The following is a 23190-nucleotide window of genomic DNA, read 5'->3' on the forward strand; positions in this document are numbered from 1 at the left end:
GAGGGTTTGATATGGATACGCATACATGAGTCGAGTGTACGCGAGTACCGCCATCACTTTGCGAAGTTCGTGCTTCCGCAAGCCGTGGCTTTGTCGTGTGATACGCCGGAGCATATGGAGAATTTGCTCTAGTCGTTTTAGAATGGCCTTTACCCAGACCGTGCTTAGAAGATAAATCCAAGAATTTTGATGTGGTTGCGGCGGGGTATAGGGTTATTATCGATACGCAGTTGGATGAGGTTGCAATATGCATCTCCTTTTTTGCTGTCATCGTTGCAGACCGAAACATAAGCGGATTTTCAGGGGAGCAAGTGAGGCCCACGCTGCAGGTGTTGCTTTGGATGATGTCGAGTCCTGTCTGGATAGTTTCCACTTGTTTTGCTGGGCTGCGCCAGTTGAGGACCATATGTTTACATCGTATGCATAAATGGCATGGTGGAGGCCAGGGACTTTTGCGAGTTTGTGTGGAAGATCCGTCATGACGAGGTTAAATAGTGTTGGTGATAAGACAGAGCCTTGTGGTCTTCCCTTGGTGAGAGGGTGAGGATCGGATTGGTTACCGTGCGGGCCTATGATTCCAGCAGGACGCTTGAGAGCGTCCTGGTGGGGAAAAAAGAGGAATAACAAGAAAGGAACACTATTACCTTTTTCAAAGTGCTCGCAAAAAGCTGACTCACAAAAAGGGTGACAGACGCAAATAACCTTGCTGGAATTCATAAATAAAGTGGGCCAACCCTAGAAGTTGGACTGCAAAAAAGTAAGTAGCGTTTAAACGGCCAAATAAGGTGAAAGAAAAAACAACAACAACTACAGTCTGTTTTCTAATAGAAGATGATAAGTGTGCAACAACAAACAAGGATGCTTGTTGCAATAAAACCTTCACTAATTATATAACATCTGTTTTAGCGGATTTTGGGGTAGACGGAGCGTTGTCTCGTGTTGCGACATCATGAAAATGGTCGTAGTTACTGTAACTGAGAAGGACATTGTTAATTCTTGCTTCGAGCTTCTCGAAGAGGCACACAATCACTTGGTGTCCGCCTCTCGCCGTCTTCGATCTCAAAGAAAAAAACAAAGGGACTAAAAAAAATTGATATAACTTGCCCCCCCCCCCCCCCTCCCCTTTTTTTTGTAGAAATGTTTATTTGGATTTTTTGGACATTGTTGTTAAGGTCTAAAAAAACTATTCGGGGGCTTGGTCTTGCAAGAAAAAGGCTTTGCAGAACTGAAGCGTGCCAAGCCTCCCTTTGCGCTGGTCAATTCGCGTGACAGTGTCACTGCGCTCGACTTTAGCAGAATAATAACAAACTTTTCTTTGGAAAGGCGGGGGGTTGGTCCTGAAAAAAAAAGTTATGAAATTACAAGGAATTCGTTACGTGAAAAATGTAAGGGAATTACTTTAAAATTACTCTAGAAAATATGTAATTATTCTGTTCCTAAATTACTGATAAATGTAAGGGATTACAAGTAATTTTGTTACTTGTAACAAATTACGTACAAGTCTGCCCCCAACCACCATCAACAACCTCCACCCCATCTCTAAGATCTCTTGTTCGGAAAAACTAATTTAGAAGATGGCGCTTATTCGGCTGGAGTGGCACCTCGACCCTCACAACTACCTTGCTCCTACCAGGGTCGGATTCCGCTACCATGTTAGCACTTGACGTCGTCGCCGCATTCTTGAAGATATATACGCTTACAAAAGCAATTCCGTACGATTGCTGGAGTGGACATTAAAAAGGCTTTTGATGAGGTTGACCACTCGGCGATTCTACGCAACCTCGCAGACACTCGCCCTGGTGCAAGACATTTTAATTACATCAAGAACTTCCTTACTGAAGCCATATATTCTACGTGCACACTCACCGGCGGCGTCGCCTGCCGTCCACTGTCATGGCTGGATGTTTGGTCGGCTGGGGTGTCGGCTAGCTTCCATTTTGGTGTTAGGGCCGCGCAGCGGAGGACCAGATGTTCGATTGTTTCTGCTTTCATTTGGCAGTGCCTGCATTGTATGGTCGTTATCGTCGGGTCGAACCGCTGCCGATATGCCGGTGTCCGCAGCGCTCCTGCTCGCGCTTCAAAGCGGAGGCGGCTGCCCAGGCTGTTGTAACAGAAGTCATCGACTCCGATATTATGCTTGTTGCCCTACATACGTCTAGCGTCAGCTTCTTTCCCGCCTCCTCCATCCATTCTGTTGTCTCCGCTTCTTTTACACGCCCTCTCACCTCCCTTACCCACATGCCCTCCGTGTCTTCCTAAACTGGATCAATGAAGAAAAACGTTTTTCTTGCGGAGCTGGTAGAGGCGCTTCACCCACCATGTCTGTAGGCATCGGAGACCCAAATAGTCAAATATCCGTCGGGCCCATCAACTTCTATCCATGTGTAGGAGCCGTCCTCGATAGCAAAGCGTACTGACTGCCTCCCTTGCTTCGAATGTTGACCATCCCACGTCACCCTGTATCGCCTCAATCGCCAGTTGTCCGTGGCAACTGAGTGCCTGACGGCTGGTATCCCTCTGCGTGTGCTCTAACCAGGCTGGTGTGTCAGCCGCGAAACAAATTATTTCATTGGCGAACATAAATCCAGGCAGCTGCACAGCCTTTCATAGTTCCTTCACTATCAGGTATTCATTGCCGCTTCACAGGGTTCGCCGACGTAAGATGTTTTGCCCTCTCTATGCTGCCTGTCGAAGATGTACTTTATATTTGTCAAAGTAGTCGGGCGTGTTCGTCAGTGTCACTCCCAGATATCTGCACTGATTCGAAACCGCGACAGCTTCCCGTTGTAGCCTCAACACTTTGCTTTCTGTGTAGTCTCCAGAGAACTGCACTACCGTTCATTTTAAAACATTTAATTTAAGTCCCAGTAGTTCCAATACTTCACAGACGTCTACCAACTTCTGAAATGTCGACATGTCCTCCACCATGAGTACGAGGTCATCAGCGTATGTGAGGCCCGGACATGTCCAGTGCGTTTCACAACCCTCTTCTAGGTGTGCGAAAGAGAAACCGAGGCTTCACTTCAGGAGATCTCGTTCTAGCTCGCTCGGTATGTATGTATGTATTTTGTGGCGCATTCTTTTTGAGGCGAGAGTCTACATTAGACACGCCCCCACGCCTCCCCCCCGCCCCCAAAGAAATGGAACAGTTTTAGGAAAGGAGTGGTTCTATCCCACAAGTTCACACATGAATAGACCACAAAGCTTCAAGCCTCTGTTTGGAACACGGGATGCAATTCTGTCCTGTGAACCCGAGGGCCTGGTCGATGCTTGAGCCGACTCTCAGGCACAAGTGCCGGAAACTCGAGAAGCAAATGAGAAACTGTTTCTTCCACATAAGAACATGCACTGCAGCGCGTGTCCGTCACGTTGGCATCGTACTTTTGTCAGCAAAGGCTGGTGCGCAAGGTGCCTCGATGAGGAGTCTGCTGCCTAGTGTATTCCCACAAAAGGTGATGGGGACGATTTCGTTAAAAAAAATGCGTAAAGGTGCATGCCGTTGTGTCTTCGCATTTCTTCCCTCCATCGTTGGACCTCTATGATCTTGATTTGCGATCGCACCTGGGTGAACCAATCTTTCTTAGACATAGGCTGGGCAACCACAGCGAAACCACCGTACTTCGTACCAAGCCGGATGACACGTCGCCTCCATGCTGTGTGTACGTTTCGTAGGTGGATGTACACGAATACCCGTCTCGCACAGCAATCTCCGTCCATATGTCGTAGTCAGGTGTAATATTCTATCTTACTGCTGGCCTCCCGCGCCTCGAAAGTAGACCAGCCGGGATCTCCCTGATACAGTTCATTTGCCACTCGCCCGTGACATCCCAGCGCCGACGTTCAAGGCATTCACGAATCTCGCTGGGGACGCAGGTGACGGCATTGGCAAAAACTAATCCAAGCACTGCTACTGCTTTCCAAAGCTGCCGGGTGATGGCGTACCGATCGGAGCTCCAAAGGCCTCTTCGACGGAGTACGTTTCTTTTTCGTAATGCTGACGCCTTGAGATTTGGATAGTGTTCAGCCAGATAGTGCTTTGAACTGGTGAGTGTCACACCAAGGTATTTACAATTTGTGTCAACCGGAAGCAGATTGTTCTAGATGGTAAGGGACCCGATGCCCTCACACTGTCCCGAGAGCTGTACAACAGCCGACTTGCTGGCATTAAATTGAAGCTAGAGTTGATTCGCTGTCTCTTCACACGCCAACAACAGTAAGCTTATACTTGGTGCACTGTCGGCCATCAGGACAATAGCGTCTGCGAAAGCGAGCCCGGGAAGTCGTCGTACTATTACATCTCCGTGTTGCTTGTGCTGCAAAGTAAACCCAACGCCTGTTTGTTCCAGTGTCTTCTTTATGCCGAATGCATATAGCATGTAGAGAACGGGAGACAACGGGCAGCCCTGACGTAGACCCCTGCGCATTGGGACATCTGCAGATGTGGCACCGTCTAACGTTGATATCACGCTATTGCCATCATACAGCCGCTGAAGGAGCCCGACCCGAACATCCGGCATGCTGAGTTGCCGAAGCCTCCTGAGTAGCCAAGAACGGGGGACACTGTCATAGGCCTTTGCAATGTCTAAAAAGCAACATATTAAATTTCTCTTTTTCCTGCCGCGCGATCTCTATGCACTCCGTCAGCGTGAAGGCTCTAAAAGCCGATGAGCGCACCACCTATCGTCGTCATGACATGCTAATGCGCCGTCGATTGAACGGTCAGTTTTGATTGCTTTGGCTACTTGTAGAGCAGCAGAAATATTATAGACATTTCAGAACGTACTTCATAAAGTCGCAGGATTACCCGGTACGGCATAGAAACTCCCCCTCTGACGCGGTCGGGCGCGCACTCGCCCATGTTAGCGTGCAGGCGAGACCTAGCACTTCAAAACTATGCCCGGCAGCAATCAGTTCAACAAAGAAACGATGTTACACCGGGAGATCGTTTCGTTGACGCAGCAGTGTTCTGATGCGACTTAGGTGCATCGAAAAGTCCCCGTGTTCGTTTCATCGATCAAACTTGCGACGCTTCATCGAAAGCGTCTTTCCACACATCGCTTCGGTCGTCGGCGTGATGGTACCGGCGACCAAGGCGATGCAAGCTGGACGAAACCATGGCGGTTCGTATGAGGTCTGGTGCGAGTTCGCGCTCAAGAGTAAAGTTTCGCCCTTATTCTCTTAGGCGAAAGGTATGGTCGTATCCGGTATGCGTAAATAAACAAGTTCTTAATCAATATTAAAGTTTTCCCAAGCGGAGCGAGGGTTTTCAGTGCGTAGCGCGGACTGTTTGAAAGCGCTGATCGCGAATTCATTTGTAGTGTATCAGAGTCGACTGGCCAAGTTTGCTTTAGTTGAGGTAGGCTTGCGGTGAACGCAATTAAACCAATATTGCAATCCCCTTGGTAAAAAAAAGAAGAAAAAAATGAAGTCGACGAAACGTTGTAGCCGCACGTGTCCACGGAATTGAGCGGTGCCGCGAAGTCGTGCTCGCGCGCGTTTAGTTCTGTTTCGGCCGATGCTGGTCGGCTCCGTGGCACGGTTTAGAGTTTCAACCATGGTCGGGAATCACCAAATTGGAATTGAACTTGAACGCTGTAACTATACACTTGTTTATTGAGCCCAGCGTGGAGGTGCTTTGTCTTGTAATACTTTTGCTTTTGAGATCCTCACTTCGGAGTTTGATTTCGCCCTGTGTATCACTTGTCTTGTGGTCATGGCTTTGAAATGTGTTTTGTATTGTTCAAAGTTGCTCTTGTAAACTTCGTTTAAGATGTTTTTCTTTTGCTTGCTTGTTGTCATTTCATAGTTGTGTTTGTTTTTTGGGCTCTGAGCATTTTCAATGCTCTGGGCTCTGAGCATTTTCAAACAATCTGGTTAGGACACGCCTGTCTTAAATTAAACTTTACGCGAATAAAAAAAAAATTGAGAGCAATATTTATTTATCTATTTATTTATTTATTGAAAGAGTCCTCAGGGCCCGAAGGCATTACAGAAAGGGAGAGGCACATGCATAAAATAAAAATAGTAATATAGAAACAAGTCCACAATATTAAATATGCAAGACACAAAGGAAACAACAGGTCATGGGTCAATGCTAAAATAGTTAGTGATTGCGCGAGACTCGATTTAGTCGGTAGTCACGTCCTTTTCACTTGTTTTCTCTCGGCATTTCGGGTGCGGGGAGGAGAGGTCGATTTCCTTGGCCATCGCGTTGAGGCGCAGAAAGGGTATGACCATCTTATGGAAGTGGAAAGTGCGTATTACCATTCCGTGACGTCACGGATTTTGCCCGCAGAATTTGCAATTAATCTCGCGCCTTTAATATTGCTCTAAAAATGTTTTTGCGTAAAATTTATTATTTGACACTTGTGTCCTTACAAACACTATATAAAAAAAGCTTTTTTCAGGGCCCTTTAAGGTGCAATTTTCTAGTCTTGACTGTCATTCAATTTCGCATTAATAAATTCTGGTTATGACAGACACTATGCTTTATGACAGTATCCTACATGAAGCATAGGGTTATACCACATAGCATCGTGATTTTGGAACACAAGTAGCCGCAAACAATAAAAAAGAACAACAAACAAACAAGGCACGTAAAAATAAATTTGCACATGCCATGAACAGTTATCACGACACAAAATGTTGCTATAGCTTCATTTAAAGGACACTTTAATATTGAGTTTGCCTAACACCTCCTAATTACCAGTACCTTAGCACTTGATTTTCTTTGTCGATTATCATATTTCAGTGCGGGGTAGAATGTGCACAGTGTTATGTTAGCATTGGCCTAGAACTCGTGTTCAGTTGGTGATAATACGTGTTCCAGCTGAATGCTAATGTAGCACTTTTTCAACTCTGCCTTGCGATGACCTATGAGAGGGGTAGAATTCAGCAACACTAAGGCCCTGCGATCTGGGAGGTGCTGAACTAACTAAATAGTATCTGATTATTGAGTTTTTTAAACTATTGATTTCGGGCTTGTAGGCTCCTTTGTCTCTTGAATTTTTTCGGAGAAATACTTGTGATGCAGAAAAAAATGAAAGCCGCTTACAACTCCCTGTAACGCCGAATTGGAGCGCAGCTCTTGAGGAGGAGGAGGGAAGGGCACTGGGGGGGGGGGGGGGGGTTAAACTAACCAGGGGGGGGTCACGTGACCTTGGGGGTCACGTGACCCCCAATGCCGATGATGTCATCACTGACGTCACTGATGACGTCATCAGTGACGATGACGATGCGGGTACCGATGACGTCATTAGTGACGTCACTGATGACTTCACCAGTGATGATGACGATGACGATGCGATTGTCGGTGACGTCATCAGTGACATCGCTGATGACGTCATCAGTGATGATGACGATGACGATGCGGATGCCGGTGACGACATCAGTGACGTCACTGATGACGTCATCAGTGATGATGACGATGACGATGACGATGCGGATGTCGGTAACGTCATCAGTGATGATGACGATGACGATGCGGATGCCAGTGACGTCATCAGTGATGATGACGATGACGATGTGGATGCCGGGGACATCAGTGATGATGACGATGACGATGTGGATGCCGGTGACGTCATCAGTGATGATGACAATGACGATGTGGATGCCGGTGACGTCATCAGTGATGATGACGATGACGATGTGGATGCCGGTGACGTCATCAGTGATGATGACGATGACGATGTGGATGCCGGTGACGTCATCAGTGATGATGACGATGACAATATGGATGCCGGTGACGTCATCAGTGATGATGACGATGATGATGTGGATGCCGGTGACGTCATCAGTGATGATGACGATGACGATGTGGATGCCGGTGACGTCATCAGTGATGATGACGGTGGATGCCGGTGACGTCATCAGTGATGATGACGATGACGATGCGGATGCGGGTGACGTCATCAGTGATGATGACGATGACGATGTGGATGCCGGTGACGTCATCAGTGATGCCGATGATGATGTGGATGCCGATGACGTCATCAGTGATGATGACGATGACGATGTGGATGCCGGTGACGTCATCAGTGACGATGACGTCATCGGGGGGTCACGCGACATCAGCGGGGGTCACGTGACCTCGGGGGGTCACGTGACCTCGAGGAGGGGGTCACGTGACCTCGAGGAGGGGGTCACGTGACCTCAGGGGAGTCACGTGACTTCGGGGGCCACGTGACCCCCCACGAGGTCACGTGACCCCGGTGGGGGGCTCGCGCGGTGCATTATGGGACATTTCCCATGATGCACCGCGCGGTTACGCCGACGGCGACGGCGACGCCACTCAAGCCGGAAACGGGCCCCTAAGAGCTGCGCTCTAAAATATACGACTACTGGGCCGGTTTGCTCATCTTGCGGTCGCGGACGCGGCTGCGGCCAAGAGGAATTTTTCTGTCGCGTGACCAGCTCCACGGGGACAGGGAAGTACCCAGCGTCCCTGCCTAATGGCGGAGAAATCCATATCGCTTCACGCACAAAAGCCTAACTTCACTCGCAGAAACTGACTGCAGGGACTTTCAACTGAAGCCACTTGGCCGCCCCTTTATACTGTAGGAGTGGCAGGTAAAGTTACGACCAGGGAGGGTAAACATGAGCCAAAATAAAGAGAAACCATGCGAGATAAAAGCGGCGGTAGTATATATATATCCTCACGCCAGCGGCGGCGGCTCGCGCCTTCTCCTGTGGCCGGAGAAAGAAGAAGGCGCCGTAGCGAAAGGCTGCGTTTTCATGTTCTCCGTTCAAGAAAACCAATCGGCCTCTGGCCGAGGAATTCAGGCTACAGATTCAGATGCTACCATTACTGCAATGAACAACTACCGTGTTTTGATGCCACGTCTGCCCACAGGTAACCTCGTTCTAAATTCTGTCTTCCTTCATGGGGATCTCGCTGCCAGACCATACCGAGCTCCGGACTTCAGAGATGCCCTCAAGGGCATCATTGAGCTAAAGGATATAATCGCCATGGGACAGTACCAAATGTCTCATGTGTGGATGGTCCAGTGTGCGACTTCGCTTGCAAAAGCAAAGCTCGTCGCATGTGAAGACCTGAAGGTGAAAGGACGGCAATGTCTCGTTGTTGATCCAGAGACAAAGGAGGTGAAGATCAGACTGCTTTGGTTACCACCTTATATGGAAAATCGAAGAATTGTTGAAGCGATGGAACCCTACGGCACAGTACGCTCCGTAGTGCGAGAAAAGTGGAGATGTGAAGGAATGGAGGACATGGAAACCCTCAACCGTGAAGTACAACTGACTCTTCGAGACGACACTAACGTGAACAAGATTCCACACCTGATAACCATCTTCGGGTGCCAGAGCTTGCTTATTATTTCAGGTCGGCCTCCGTTGTGCCTACGATGCCATCGAGTGGGCCACATCCGCCGCCATTGCCGGACTCCCTGGTGTGCGAAATGCCGACGGTACGGGCATAAACCGGAGGACTGCGTCATGACCTACGCTGACAGGCTGAGGTTGGGGACAACTGAAGAATCAACAACAGAGAACCTTATGGATGTAAGCGAAGTTGTTGACCCTAATGGCGACGTCTCTGCAATGGCAGCAGCCCTGGACGGTGGGTCTCAATCGGCCTCCAGAAAACCGGTTGTGCCAGATAACCTCACGTCGACCACCACCTGTAGCGAAGACCCAATAATCACCGTTTCGCCTGCAACCGAAAACAGCACCCCGACAAACCCTGCGACTCCAACAAATAGGGAGGCCTTCACGAACGAAAAACAGTGCGAAACAACCCCCGAGGCTAACCTCGAAGACACCGAAACGGAGGAAAACGATGAGGTACAGGACCCAATTCTTGAACTAGAAGCGCTTACCAACGTGGGATTAAATGGCGGCCTTATAACTAGAGCAAAGCACTATGAAAAGAGACTGGGCGCTGTTCGACATAAGCCGTATTCAAAGACGCTCCCTGGCGCCAAGCTTGTTGAAGACAAGCAAACGGGCGATAACGCCCGACCATAAATGATCGCATGTCCAGCACCCTCCAACTTCGAGTGTCCACCTTAAATGTGAGAGGTCTCAGTTCTAAACGGAAGCAGTGTCAACTTCTACAACTAATAGTCCAGCAGAAGATCGATATATTAGCTGTGCGAGAAACGAAAATGTGCAGCCAGGAACAAACCGAGATCGCATTGGAGCCCTTCCTGAAAGATTTCGAAGTGTGTGTCACTCATGCATCTGGCACATCGGCTGGATGTTTTTTGTTTCTAAAGAAGGGGTTGGGCTTAACTGCTGCTTCTCTCACAACCGACCAGGAAGGGCGCTTTATATCTTGCGATCTAGACCTTGTAAACATTGAATTGCGCATTATTTGCGTGTACGCTTCAAATGATGTGACAGCGCGCAAACATTTTTTTTCTTTTCTAACACCATACATTGACACAGATAGAAAACTGTTGCTATTGGGAGACTTCAACTGTGTGCTACATCTAAACAATCGCTCCCAACTAACGACTAGATTCGACCCTAGTGCAGCTGTTCTCCAATCTCTTGTGAGCGATAACAACTTAGTAGACATCGGAAACAAAAACGAGGCAGAGTGCACTATACACATTTCCAACGCTCCTCTCACGCTCGACTCGACCGGATATATGTCACTGGAGACCTTTATGACAATATTTCTGATTACTCAGTGAAACCTATATTTTTCTCAGACCACTGCCTTGTATCTGCAACTTTTGGGACAAAGAAACAACCCCCGCTAAGACGTGAATGGTGCCTGTGGAAATTAAACACATCACTCTTAAACGACGAAATATACACCGATGCTATACCCGCTATCCTTTCCTGTGTCAAACAGGACGCTTCCCTACACGTGTTTTGTAAATGGGACATGTTCAAGCAAGAAGTTAAAAATTGGGCAATTGAACGCTCAAGCTCCATTACCTTTATGAAAAAGCTAGAGCTACGAAACCTGCTCGCGATGCTATCAGAGCTTTATGAGCTTGAAAGCCTCAATCCCGGCGAATATACTGAGGAGATTAACATGGCAAAGACACAACTACAAAGATACGATACCGAGAAATATCGAGGCGCGGTGATCCGATCGCGCTCGCAAATATATTTGCTCGGAGAGACGCCTGGACGCCGGTCCTTTGATGATGAAAGGAAATATGCTCTAAGCAAAGAAATACTCGAAATAGACCCCAAAGGCAGCACCCACGCTGAAACGCAAAGCATTATAGAAGCTTTCCAAGACCATTACACTTATCTTTTCGGAAAGAGTATTGAGACCAAAGAGAGCGAAGAGATACAAAAACTTATAGAATGCGTGCCACCTTTAACAGACAAAGAGAAATAGAGTGTTGAAGGCTCTCTGACCTTGGAAGAAACACAATCTGCGATAAAAACTCTACCGTCAGATAAGACTCCGGGCCCGGGCGGCCTGGCCGCTGAGTTCTATAAGAAATTCTCATGCCTGCTGAGTCCATTCCTCCTTGATGTATTCAAAGCCGCATATGAGCACCAAACACTACCGCCAACCTTTTACGAAGGACATACAGTGCTTATACCCAAAACAGAAGACACGTTAGCTTTGGAAAAGATGGAGGGTTACAGGCCTATATCACTTTGCAATGTAGACTATAAGATCTTCGCAAAAGTTTTAAATGAACGTTTACATCTCATAATAGACAATCTAATCGGAACTCATCAAACTTGCGGTATACGTGAGAGAAATATTCAAAGGAACATACATGTTGCAAGGTCCGTAATAGATTCAATATCCGACGAACAAAATAAAGTAGCCATAGTCCAACTAGACTTATCCAAAGCATTTGATAGAGTTAGCCACTGCTTTTTATTCAGGCTACTTTCTCACGCAAACATAGGGACCACAATAATAAAGGGCATTCAGCTATGTTACAAGAACAGCACCACAAGACTAATTGTAAATAACTCACTTTCTGAACCTATACTTATAAAATCCTCGGTAAGACAAGGTTGTCCACTTTCACCATTGCTCTTTGCCATATATCTTGAACCTTTATGCCGTAGTATTATCAACAAAGATACAATTCGTGGCTATCAACTTTGCTCCGCAGAGGTGAAGCTACTAGCCTACGCCGATGATGTAGCGTTATTTTGTTCAAATAAGGCGAGTGTTGAAGAAGCACTTCAGGTAACAGAGAAATATTGCAACCTAGCTGGAGCAAGGTTGAATGCAGAAAAATCAAACGGTTTTTGGATAGCAGCGTGGGCAACCACTCCAAAATGCTTTGGTGGGATTTCATGGAATCGCTGTCCTTTCAAATACCTTGGTGTTCCTCTTGACCAAACTCGTTCCACTGATCCATATTGGAGCACCGCCGTAACTATAATTAGACGTAAATCGCAGTCATGGAGGGCACGAGAAATGTCAATTTTCGCTAAAGCAGCCGTCTGTAACACCTTCTTAATATCCAAACTTATGTATGTTTTGCAAGTACTGCATTGTAATCGCTCTAAAATTCAAGCTTTTCACCGAATTTTCGCTACATTTATCTGGAGTTCTCCTTGGGAACGCATGAAACGCGATAATTTATTCTTGCCTTTGGACTCGGGAGGCCTGGGCCTGGCGCATTTATTTGTGCGCCAGCTGGTCTCAAGATTGTTTTTCTTTAGGAATTTATCCCACCCGTTTATTCTCATGGCTGTTCAAAGAAAACTGGTTCACCATTTACCCTTTCTTATCGTTTGTACTACAAGCTCTGCTCCAATCGGCCTCTGGGGTTTCTGGAAAGAGGTAGTCGATACCTTCTTGTTTTTAAAAGTCCGTTTTTCATTAGACTATCTTTTTGAAGTACCCAGAAAGCGGTTAGCACAAGCGTTGATCGAAAGTTTTTTTCCCGCTCCGTTATACAGATCTAAGTTCGGTAACTGTGAAGGACAGGACGTTCTAGAACGTGTAAAGCGTATGTCTGTATCTCCAAGTACTAAAACGTTCATGTTTAAACTACACACGTCAACGCTTCCGGTCAAATGGTGGCTCCAGAGCCGCGGTTTCTTTGTGCCTTGGTCAATTGACTGTCGTTTATGCCACCAGCCGGAAACAATAGAGCACTGTTTTATTTACTGTACAGATGCGATTTTCTTCTATGATGTGCTCCAAAGAACCCTAAGAAAAGATATTGACTTAACTGATCGCAGTATTCGTTACTTATACGTCCCGACTGAAACAAATATCCCTTATGATTTATTTATGCTGATTGGTTTACACAGTCTCTGGAGATGCCAGATGATCGACATAAATGCTGACATTCCACGCACAACTAAATCCATATTTCTGGAAGAAATTGCAGAAGTTAGAAGTGTTTATGAGGCCCACCCACCAGTGCCCGACTGGTTTCCTCTGTTTGACGCTTGTCTAGGACTTCCTGATTTTTAATATAGTGAAAGCAGCCAACATCCGTACATGATGAAATTATGTCTTTCATACACAACACACTTGAAATGTGCTTGCCTTAGGAATTTGTTTAAGTGTATGCCATGAATAATTGTACTCTCCGTTTCCGCAAAAGTGTATAGCGCCCAGAGTGAAGACATGAGTGCGACACGAGTGCAAGTACAGTCATTATGTTCATCAAGGACTGATCACCAGGAGAGCATCCATCCACCACCTCCATCCTCATGTATATAACATTCACTGTGTGTATATAGAATTCAAACTTTAAATTGTGATTTTCCATGTATTAAAGAAAAAAAAGAAACAACAGCCTTCTTCTGTGGCCGAGAGGATAGAGCGCCGGCACTTGTCGTCGTGGCGTGAAAGTCCCGGGTTCAAATCGCGCCAGAAACTTTTTTTTTGTATTTGATTGCACTCCAATTAAGAATGTAGACAAGGCCCTATGAGCTCTATAAAACCATTGGGCGGGTAGTTCTGACTCACCAGTTCGTTGTTCATGACCTCGAAGAGCGCATACATGTCTCTGGCTTTCTTTACCAACTACCCCCACGCCTACTGCATCTGCCGTACACCCCGGGGAAAGTTGACAATATCTTCCCATACCCGTCTCTTCGATCGCCAGGTAACTGTGCTGCTAAATTTCTCTAGAATTGGTTGTTTCCGTTTTCCAACTGCTCTAATTCTGTGTTGATCTAAAGTCATTTTAGGTGTTTGGGTTAGAGGTATGGTTTGCGATGTCGACGCCTGATTCATTTTTACATTCGGTTGTGATCGTCTGCTATTCTAACTAAAATTCAACAAGTAATGTGGTGATATTACAAAACGATTGCCACGCAAAATGTAGAGAGTGAAAATATACCTTTTAACACATTCCATACAAGTAAAAGTATGATCTCTTTTATATCGGTTTTACTACTTTCTCAGACGTTTGACTTGCTGGCTTGCCTGTTGGATTTCACTCAATCGATGCATCCGCAGCTGCTAGTCTTAATTACTTTTTGCTTATTTTGTGGAAGTTTTTTTTCTTTTAATTGTCACAACTGCAGTTTCTAGTAGTACTAAATAGGCGTCTCCTGTTATTGAAAGGAGTCGTAGCAAGAGCGTTGTATATTTAAAAACACACCACATTATAGTTGCTGGGGAAAGAATGCTTGTTTCGGCTCCGTTCATGTGAAAGCCATACCGATGCGGTTACCTTGGTTCCCTTTTATTGAACATTATGAAACGATGGTATTTGCGCGTTAACTTGCCTTGATTTTTTTTCTTCCCGGTGTTTTGATTGAGCACGTGGGTATAACAGTAAGAACAGTGCAAGGCGAAGTAGTGCAAGTGGATCATTCGTAAAAAGGATCACAGTAAAAAAAATGAGACACGCGCAAAATACAAAAATAAAAAAAGAGAGTGCCTAGCGCGATTTGAACCCGGAACTTTCACGCTGCGTTGACAAGTACTGGCGCTCAGACCTCTCGACCACAGGGGAATTATTTTTTTTTTAATCTTTATTACAGCATACACATCACCAACACGTTCAGGCTAAGCGTACAGTCTTTTGATTAGCACATATCAATTATTACGTTGGAGGCTCTTTAGGAGTCTCTCACACATCCCAACCCACTCAGGTACAGTATCCTGATGTGCATAGGTATTTCAGTCACACATTCTATAAAGTATGCCTCAACCGGTTGCGGGTTAAGGTCCGCATGCTTCACCGCCATCCGCGAACACCAGATGCTGTACGGGCCAATTAACATTATAAGGTCGTACGGTACAAGTTCCTGTGAAGTAATCGGAAGAAAAGGGATCGAATATGCTGTTACTTTTAGGTCTTTTTTTAAGGTTCTCTGCAACACGTCCCAAAACAATGGGGCATCCCAACAGAAAATAAACAAGTGCTCTATAGTTTCGGGAGCTTTACACAGCAAGCAATTAGTGGTCCAAGGAACAAAAATACCTTTCTCGTGAAGCCACACTTTCACGGCGAGCATCGAGGTATGAAGTTTGAAAAAAAAGCTTTTGGCACGTGGCTGGATTGCCATTCTCTTGACGCGACAAAGAACCAAAACTATGGTACCATTTCTCTCTATTTCGAGGATTTCTTTGGACAAAGCATACCTTCTTTCTGCTATCAAGGCCTGTTTAGTGGGTTGCTCACCACAGAGAAACCGTTGTGTCCTCGAGCGTATCACAGCGCCTTCGTATCGCTCTTTCTGGAATTTCTCGAGACGTGATTTGACATTCGCGATATCCTTTGATCCCCAACCAGGGCATTCACATTCAGCTTCGCACAAAGTGCGTAAATCCTTCTGCAGTTTTCGTTCATCTGCCCGAGCGTAGAACTTCAGTGTGCTCGATCTCTCGATTGCTGACATTTTTACTTGCTCTTTGAACCGCTCCCATCGTTCCAATGGACATGTCTCATTCTGCTCTGTTATTTTCCTTAACAGGTCATCTACTGTAGCTACAAATGTTTTGTCTTTACGCAGACTGGTGTTCAGCTTCCACCACCGCCAATTAAACTTTGCCTTGGGAATTTTGTTTTCTCCAATTGCGACCTTTACGAGGCAGTGGTCACTAAAAAACACTGGTTTTACACAATAAGAGCTAATGTTATGTACAATGTCAGCAGAAACATAAACACGATCAAGGCGTGCGTGCGAAGATTCTTGAAAGTGCGTAAATTGAATTTTTTTAGTTTCCCTCGATATGTGAAAAACATCTTCCATATAGTTTTCTGCTATTATTTCACTCAGACGATTTGCACTAACATCGTTATTACGCTTTATTGGAAATCTATCACCTGCATCGCATACACAATTATAGTCACCCAGTAATACAGTGGTCCGATTTGATTTGATGTAGTGTGACATATCGTGGAAGAACAAGGTTCGCTCACTGGCTTTACACGGGGCATAGACACAAATAATTCGCCACTGTGCATCAAACAAATTAAAGTCACATATTATAAAACGTCCAAGAGCATCGGAGATGAGACTTACATCAGAAAGGGGGAAAGATTTCTTAAGGAACAAAAAACAGCCTCCTGCATGCCAACTGCATGCGTTACACATACTTCGTACGAATTGAGAAAGGGTTGTAGCCCCTTCGTAACTTGCTCTTCCTCCGACATCTTTTTTTCTTGTATGGCTAAAAAGTCTACTTGCTTTTCGTGAAGCAAAGGTAATAGGTGATACTGTTTACGAGTAGAATTTAAACCTCTAACATTGAGTGTACCCAGCGTTAAGCAATTAGTAGAAAAAGTGGGAAATTTGGATGCAAACATTATTGGGGCGGAGGAGGAGGTTAGTAATAAAGGGTGATTTACAACAAATTCAAGCAAAACTTACATAATTCATAGCTGTGGCGACAAGCACGAGTAAATATTCAAATAAAGTAACGAACGGTCGGTAACTATTCTCCATGTGAACACAACCACCTACTGCGAGGTTTGCTCTCGTTGGACATCCGGTGGAGCTCGGGGCTAGCGTTTCTTTCTTCCTTGTGGCTTGCTCCAGTCAGGCCCTTCAAGGTCGGGGTTTTCCTCCTCGACGCGATCTAGCGGTCGCTTGAAGGGATCCGAGCAGTCGCCCATTTCCGAGTAAACTTCGGTGGCATCGTCTAAGGAGAGGTCGTTCCCGTCGACTGTCTTCTGTCGCTGGCTTTTAGGGGAGCCTGGAGCGGCCTTGACGATGTCTGTGCCGTTTCCGAAGCAGGCAGCTGTCTTGTCAGCTTCGAGAATCGATGCGGTGGTGTCTTCGTCTTGCGATGCGTCTCGTTTGTCAGCCCCTGAAGGTGTTTGAGTATGGGTGGTGGTTGGGTGCCCAGAGCCGTCTTCGATTTTCGAAGCTTCTTCTTCATCGATGAAGAATTCAGAGTTGTCTTCCTCGGGAGCCGTTCGCATTACAGTGGAGTACGTCCGGATGCAATCCTCTTGCTCATGACCAAAGCGATGGCACTTGTCACAGCGAGGGACGCGACATTCTCGGCGGATGTGGCCTGTTCTCTTACATCGAAGGCAGAGAGGCGCTCTTCCGGGGACAAGAACGAGAACGTTGCTGCCGAACAGACGCAGCTGGTGCGGGAGGTTTTCCTTGGTGACGCCTTCCTTTAGGTTCATTCTCACCAGCCTTGTCGTCGTCTGAACATTCTGGAAGCCTTCCGCCCTCCATGTGTCGCGGGATACTTCGTTGATTTTTCCATAAGGCTCAAGGGCCCTCCGCACTGTGTCGTCGCTTATGTGAATAGGTATCCAGCGCAGCCGTATTCGTACCTCGCACTCATCGGGATCGATGAGCAGGCACCTTTTTTCCTTCACCACAAGTTCCTTGGCTTCCAGAACTTTTCGCTTCACTGTCAGGGAGTTCAAGGTGAAGAGCCAAACATGGTTCACCTGGTACGCGCCGGCTCCAATGAAATCGTTTAGAACGCCGTGACGTTCCATTTCTCCTCGAAAATCGTCAATCTTGTACGGGCGTCCGGTAATGTCACAATGAGCGAATACAGAGTTCAAAACTTCAGTACCTGTAGGCAGTGACGGCAGAACCACTAGGTAGGTATCCTGGAACATTTCACTAGATGAACCACGGCCGGTGAAAGCCGTTGCAGACGCTCCACGGGAGCTCATTTTTTTGCGACCGTTTCGAACGGCGTCACGCGCTTCTCTCTACCACAGGAGAAGGCGCGAGCCACGAGCGCTGGCGGAGGTATATAAATATACTGCCACCGCTTTTATCTCGCGTGGTTTTTTCTTTCTTTTAGCTCATATTTACCCTTCCCGGCCGTCAGTTTACCCGCCGCTCCTACAGTATAAAGGGGCGGTCAGTTGGATTCCAGTTGAAAGTTCCTGCAGTCAGTTTCTGCGAGCGAAATTAGGTTTTTGTGCTTGAAGCGATACGCATTTCTCCGTCATTAGACCGGGACGCTAGGTACTTCCTTGTCCCCGTGGAGCTGGTCACGTGACAGCGGCCGCAAGATCAGCAAACCGGCCCAGGTGGAGAGCAGACATATAGAAAAGGGTTGATTTATGAATAGAAGTTTAGGGCGAAAACGAGCTAGTGCTAGTTAATTATAACTGAGTCTGCCTGTCTTTTCTTTTTCGCAATCTCGGAGTGTTTTCACTATATGTCCAAAGTTGGTTTACTTCGTTCCTTCTTATTTTCGGAAGCTGCAACCCATCCTCGCCTACGACTGACGATTGAAATTTCATAGCCGTGCCACATGGACGCAATGAGAAGAGAAAGGAAGGAAACGGCTACGTATAGGGAGATGGTGAAAGTTGCCATGGAGAGGACTTTTTGGGCAAAGAGAATACATCGTCATACACAGTACAATCTCCAACATCGTAGACGACTATCCAGCCCTAAAACTCACATACCACGTAATGTGTTGCTTACTAATGATGTTGCTCAGTCTTTTAAGAGCAGTAAGTAGCCTGGTAAGGCGACGACCACCCCCATTATGGTGCCTTCGCGCTGCCAGCGAATGGGAGCTCCCGCACGGAGATCTCATTGGCTCTGTGACGCAGTTGGGCAAAATGTTCCCCAACGTGCAGATCTGCTTTGCGGTAGCGGCTCCAGTTGTGGCATAAACGCGCCGTTAGTCCTGTCATGGTGAAGCAATTGGCACCATGATGGACCTCTTTTTCTTATCCCACTGACATCAATTACGATTTTGTTACAACTAATAAATCATAATTTTTTTGGCATTTTCTTTTAAAAAGAATAGTTTACAAATATCTTCAAGTAGACTGAAGATGTGAAAATAAATATTCTTGCAGATCTTTTGCAGTTTTTTTTTCGTATTAAAATTGGCGTCAAGGCAATGGAGCGATTTATGAATGTTGCCTCAGAAAACCTGCCAACTGTTCTCATGGTGACTGAGGGAAAACCAAGACCGGCCCTGTTCTGCGAGATCATCGTTAGGCTTCATGATGCAAAAGATATATAAAAAAGGTGCACTTTACTGTTTGTTGTATTACACTTCTCTTTTTCAGCATATTCGCAGTTAATGAAGCCGTTGTTCTTCTTTTGTTATTAATTTCCTTCCAAGGGCTCAGCTTACAGGTTGGCAGAAACTATGGGCTCTCATGACAAGTATTTCATTACCTGACCCTGCCCTCATGCTCATGAGTATGTGCAGAAAGCATGGTCATCAGTTGTACGATCGACAGCTGGTTGGATCTGAGATTATACCCAATGTGATCACAAGGTTAAACATGGCACTGCCGTGCCAACCTGTTGGAAGATTTCAACAGAACAAGAGAGCAAGTGTAGCAATATCTAGAAAGGACGAGACGAGGCCATGTCCGCTGGGCTCTAGACATGAAGCGCGTGTGTCGCCGGCACTTCGTTCTTCTTTATTCCATGCCTCTTGCTACATCTCTCCTCCCCCTATAGAGTCTACAACCAACAAATTGCCGACACAAGGGGCATACACGCGAGGACACACATATATACATATATATACACTTAAGCACTAAAAGGAGTCACTCTGTGAACCTCTTTGGCTTTTTGATAATCCGACCGGACCTTGTTCGTACTTCGGCGTTCTTGGAAGCCGGGTCTGGCAACGTGGTTCTTGACTCCGAGACCAGTGAGTGAGGTGTCTGCTCACTTATGTCTTTCGTCAGCGGAACGAGATGACATTTGTTTCTCACCAGAAGTCCTTTCGGGATCTCTACGACGTACGACCTTGGTTCTGTCCTCTCTCCGACGACTTTACCACTTGTCGCCGCATTTCTCACCCAGACCGTGCTACCAAGAGGTTCGTTCAAGCGTTCACACACTGCATGTCGGCTATTATAGTTTCTCACTTGTTTTTGTTTTTCTTCCTTATCTTTTTTTCTAAATTCCTCGTGATTGGGAAGTTTCGGAATTAACGCTGAGGGAAGAGTTGGTAGCGTTGTCTTTAATTGGCGGCCCGTTAGCAGCTCTGCAGGACTGTAGCCACAGCTTCCCGGCGTTGTCCGGTAAGATAGAAGGCCAAGGTTGGGGTCATCAGACTTTTTGAGAATGTCTTTGACCACCTTTACCATCCTCTCAGCTTCTTCATTACCCTGTGGGTAATACGGGCTGCTTGTGACATGGGTTATCTGGTACTTCGCAACAAAGTCTTGGAATAATTTTCCCGAATATTGAGGACCGTTGTCCGATCGGAGTACTTCAGGTATACCATGACGGGAAAATATTGCTTTGAGGTGTCCAATTACCGCTTCTGACGTTGTCTGCCTTAACTTGCATTCTCCTACATACCGCGAGTAGTAATCGACTACTAGGAGGTAGTGTTGTTTGTTCAGTTTGAAGAGATCTGTCGCAACGCACTGCCTCGGACGGTCTGGAAGTTTCGATGGTATCATGGGCTCTACCCTTGAGACACGTTCCCGAATACATCTGGAACACTCCGTGACTAGCTGTTCCAGGTGTGTGCTGAGTCCTAGCCACCAGACGGACATCTTCGAACGTTCACGGCATTTGCTAATGCCCAAGTGTTTCTTATGAAGTTTGTCTAACACCTCCTTGCGAAGCGGCTGGGGGATGAAAAGGCGGTTCGTCCTCACTAAAAGCCCGTCTTGTATGGTGAGGTTGTTTCTTTCGGAATAAAACTGTACCACTTCAGGAGAAACCTTGGCCTTTGTGGGCCATCCAGTGGTGGTATACTCCCTCAGTTTTCTTCCGACCGGGTCTTCCCGTTGCAGTGTCCGAATCTTGTCTAAGTACTCAGTTGAAGCTGGCAAGGAACCGCTGATGGCTTGTACGTACGCTTCTAGTTCCTCTCCCATAATTCTTCCCGGCAAGTCTACCGGCGATCTGGACAGAGCATCGGCCGTACACAGCTCTTTATCAGGAACATGAGAGATCGTGAAGGAAAACCTAATAAGGCGAAGTTTAAACCGCTGTATTCGCGCCGGAATAAGGTTCAGGTCTTTTGATCCAAAGAGAGGTACCAGCGGACGGTGATCCGTCTGGACATGGAACGTAGTTCCCCAGAGAAACTTCTCAAAACGCTCGCACGCCCATGTTACGGCGTACGCCTCCTTTTCAATTTGTGCGTACCTGACCTCTGTGTCATTCAATCCTTTGGACGCGAATGCTACGGGTCGCACGTATCCTTGTTTACCACGTTGTAGCAGTACAGCTCCGAGGCCATACGACGATGAGGTGTTGTCCTGGATCATACAAAGTCAGGGTTGCGGCGTCTTGGATGTCTTTCTTTATTGCTTCCCAAGCACGCTGCTGCTGAACATCCCAGGCCCACTCTATGTCTCTTTTCAGCAGGTCTCGTAGGGGTTTTAGCTTTTCCGACATGTGCGGGATGAATCTACCGAATTGGTTGGCCATCCCGATGAATTGCCTTATCTCATGAACTGTGGTGGGTGGACGCATTTTAGTGATTGAATCAACCCGTTCTGGATCCGGCAGAAGTCCTTGGCTGCTGATTGTGTGGCCAAGGAACTTGACAGAGGTCTTCTTAAATTCACACCTGCTGTTTTCAGCCTTTGAAGAAATTCTTCGAGCCTGGAGTCATGTTCCTTCTCGTTTGACCCCGTCACCAGGATGTCGTCCATATGACACAGCACCCCCGGAAGGCCCTCCAAGATTTGGTTCATCTTCCTTTGGAAGTGCTCAGGTGCAGATGAAATCCCAAATGGAAGCCTTTGAAAGCAAAACCGACCAAATGGGGTGATGAAAGTTGTCAAGAGCTGTGACTCCGCCGCCAGCTTGATTTGCGAGATGCCTGCCTTGGCGTCCAGTTTTGAATACAAAGATGTATTTGAAAGACGGCCCAAGGTTTCTTCCACTGATGGCAAGACCAGTTTCTCGCGCTCAATGTTCTTGTTGAGCTGTGTCAGATCTACACATATTCTGACATCTCCATTCGACTTAGGAACCACCACCATTCCAGAGCACCACGCGGTGGTTTCTTCTACTCGCTTTATGATCCCGTCCTTCAACATTTTTCTCAAGTGCTCCTCAACATTTGATATCAGAGCCAAGGGTACACGACGGGACGTGTTTACTGAAATTGGTGTGGCATTATCAATTAGCTTGATCTTGTATTGCCCCTTAATTATTCCAATACCACTGAAAAGTTCCGGATATTTCTGGTGATAACCAGCAGTAGTGGGGTCGGTGACTGAATGCATGAATTTGACAAGTCCAAGTTTTGTGCTAGCTTCACGTCCCAGAAGCGGTTCGTCAAGGTTCGTGACAACATAGATGTCCTCATGTATCAGCTGTTGACCATGTTGTATCATGGCCCGGAACTTCCCAATGACTGTTAACATGTGCCTTCCGGGTCAAAAAAATTGGGCCGCAGTAGGCTGGAGGTTTTTGAAGCTCGATGCCGCATCCTCCGGTATGGCACTGACGTCGGCGCCTGTATGAATCTTGAACTCAACGACCTTGTCATTGACCCTGAGCGGGACTCTCCAAGCCAGACCAGCAGAAGATTTAACACTTCCGAGCAGCCATTCTTCTTGATCTGTCTCCAGGTTTACTTCCTGTAAAGACTTTCTCCTGCATACCTTTGTCCAATGTCCTCGTCTGCCACAGTTTAGGCACTTGGAACTGATTGCAGGACACTCGGAGTTTGTGTGCGCCAACTTGCGACATTTTCCGCAGGTAGGAGCTTTCGTGTCATTTATTGACTCTGAATTGCGCGGAGCCTTCCATTTTTCTTGTCTTTTACCAAGGACATCGGCGACCATCTCATCTTTTTCTGTTTGCCTGTGCCCTCGGACCACTGCTTGTTGCTTCTGCACGGCTTCTTTCTGTTTAGCTCGTGTGACT

The 23190-nt window shown here is 46.7% G+C and overlaps 2 protein-coding genes and 1 pseudogene across 2 annotated transcripts; 2 read left to right on the forward strand and 1 right to left on the reverse strand.

Annotated features, from left to right (window-relative positions):
- Positions 1 to 8850: 8850 nt before the first annotated feature.
- Positions 8851 to 9984, forward strand: LOC115320237 (the record flags this gene model as incomplete). Its single annotated transcript, XM_029980345.2, has 1 exon — positions 8851 to 9984. A coding segment is annotated over one exon (1134 nt), but the record flags the coding sequence as incomplete, so codon positions are not given.
- Positions 9985 to 12169: 2185 nt separating this feature from the next.
- Positions 12170 to 13387, forward strand: LOC121046784 (the record flags this gene model as incomplete). The annotated part of the gene is made up of 1 exon (XM_040501413.1): positions 12170 to 13387. A coding segment is annotated over one exon (1218 nt), but the record flags the coding sequence as incomplete, so codon positions are not given.
- A 3451-nt stretch (positions 13388 to 16838) lies between these two features.
- LOC115325227 lies at positions 16839 to 17597 on the reverse strand (annotated as a pseudogene).
- Positions 17598 to 23190: the final 5593 nt, after the last annotated feature.

The sequence above is a fragment of the Ixodes scapularis genome, unplaced genomic scaffold (genome assembly GCF_016920785.2).
Source record: "Ixodes scapularis isolate PalLabHiFi unplaced genomic scaffold, ASM1692078v2 PGA_scaffold6__148_contigs__length_123643588, whole genome shotgun sequence".
NCBI classification, from domain to species: domain Eukaryota; kingdom Metazoa; phylum Arthropoda; class Arachnida; order Ixodida; family Ixodidae; genus Ixodes; species Ixodes scapularis.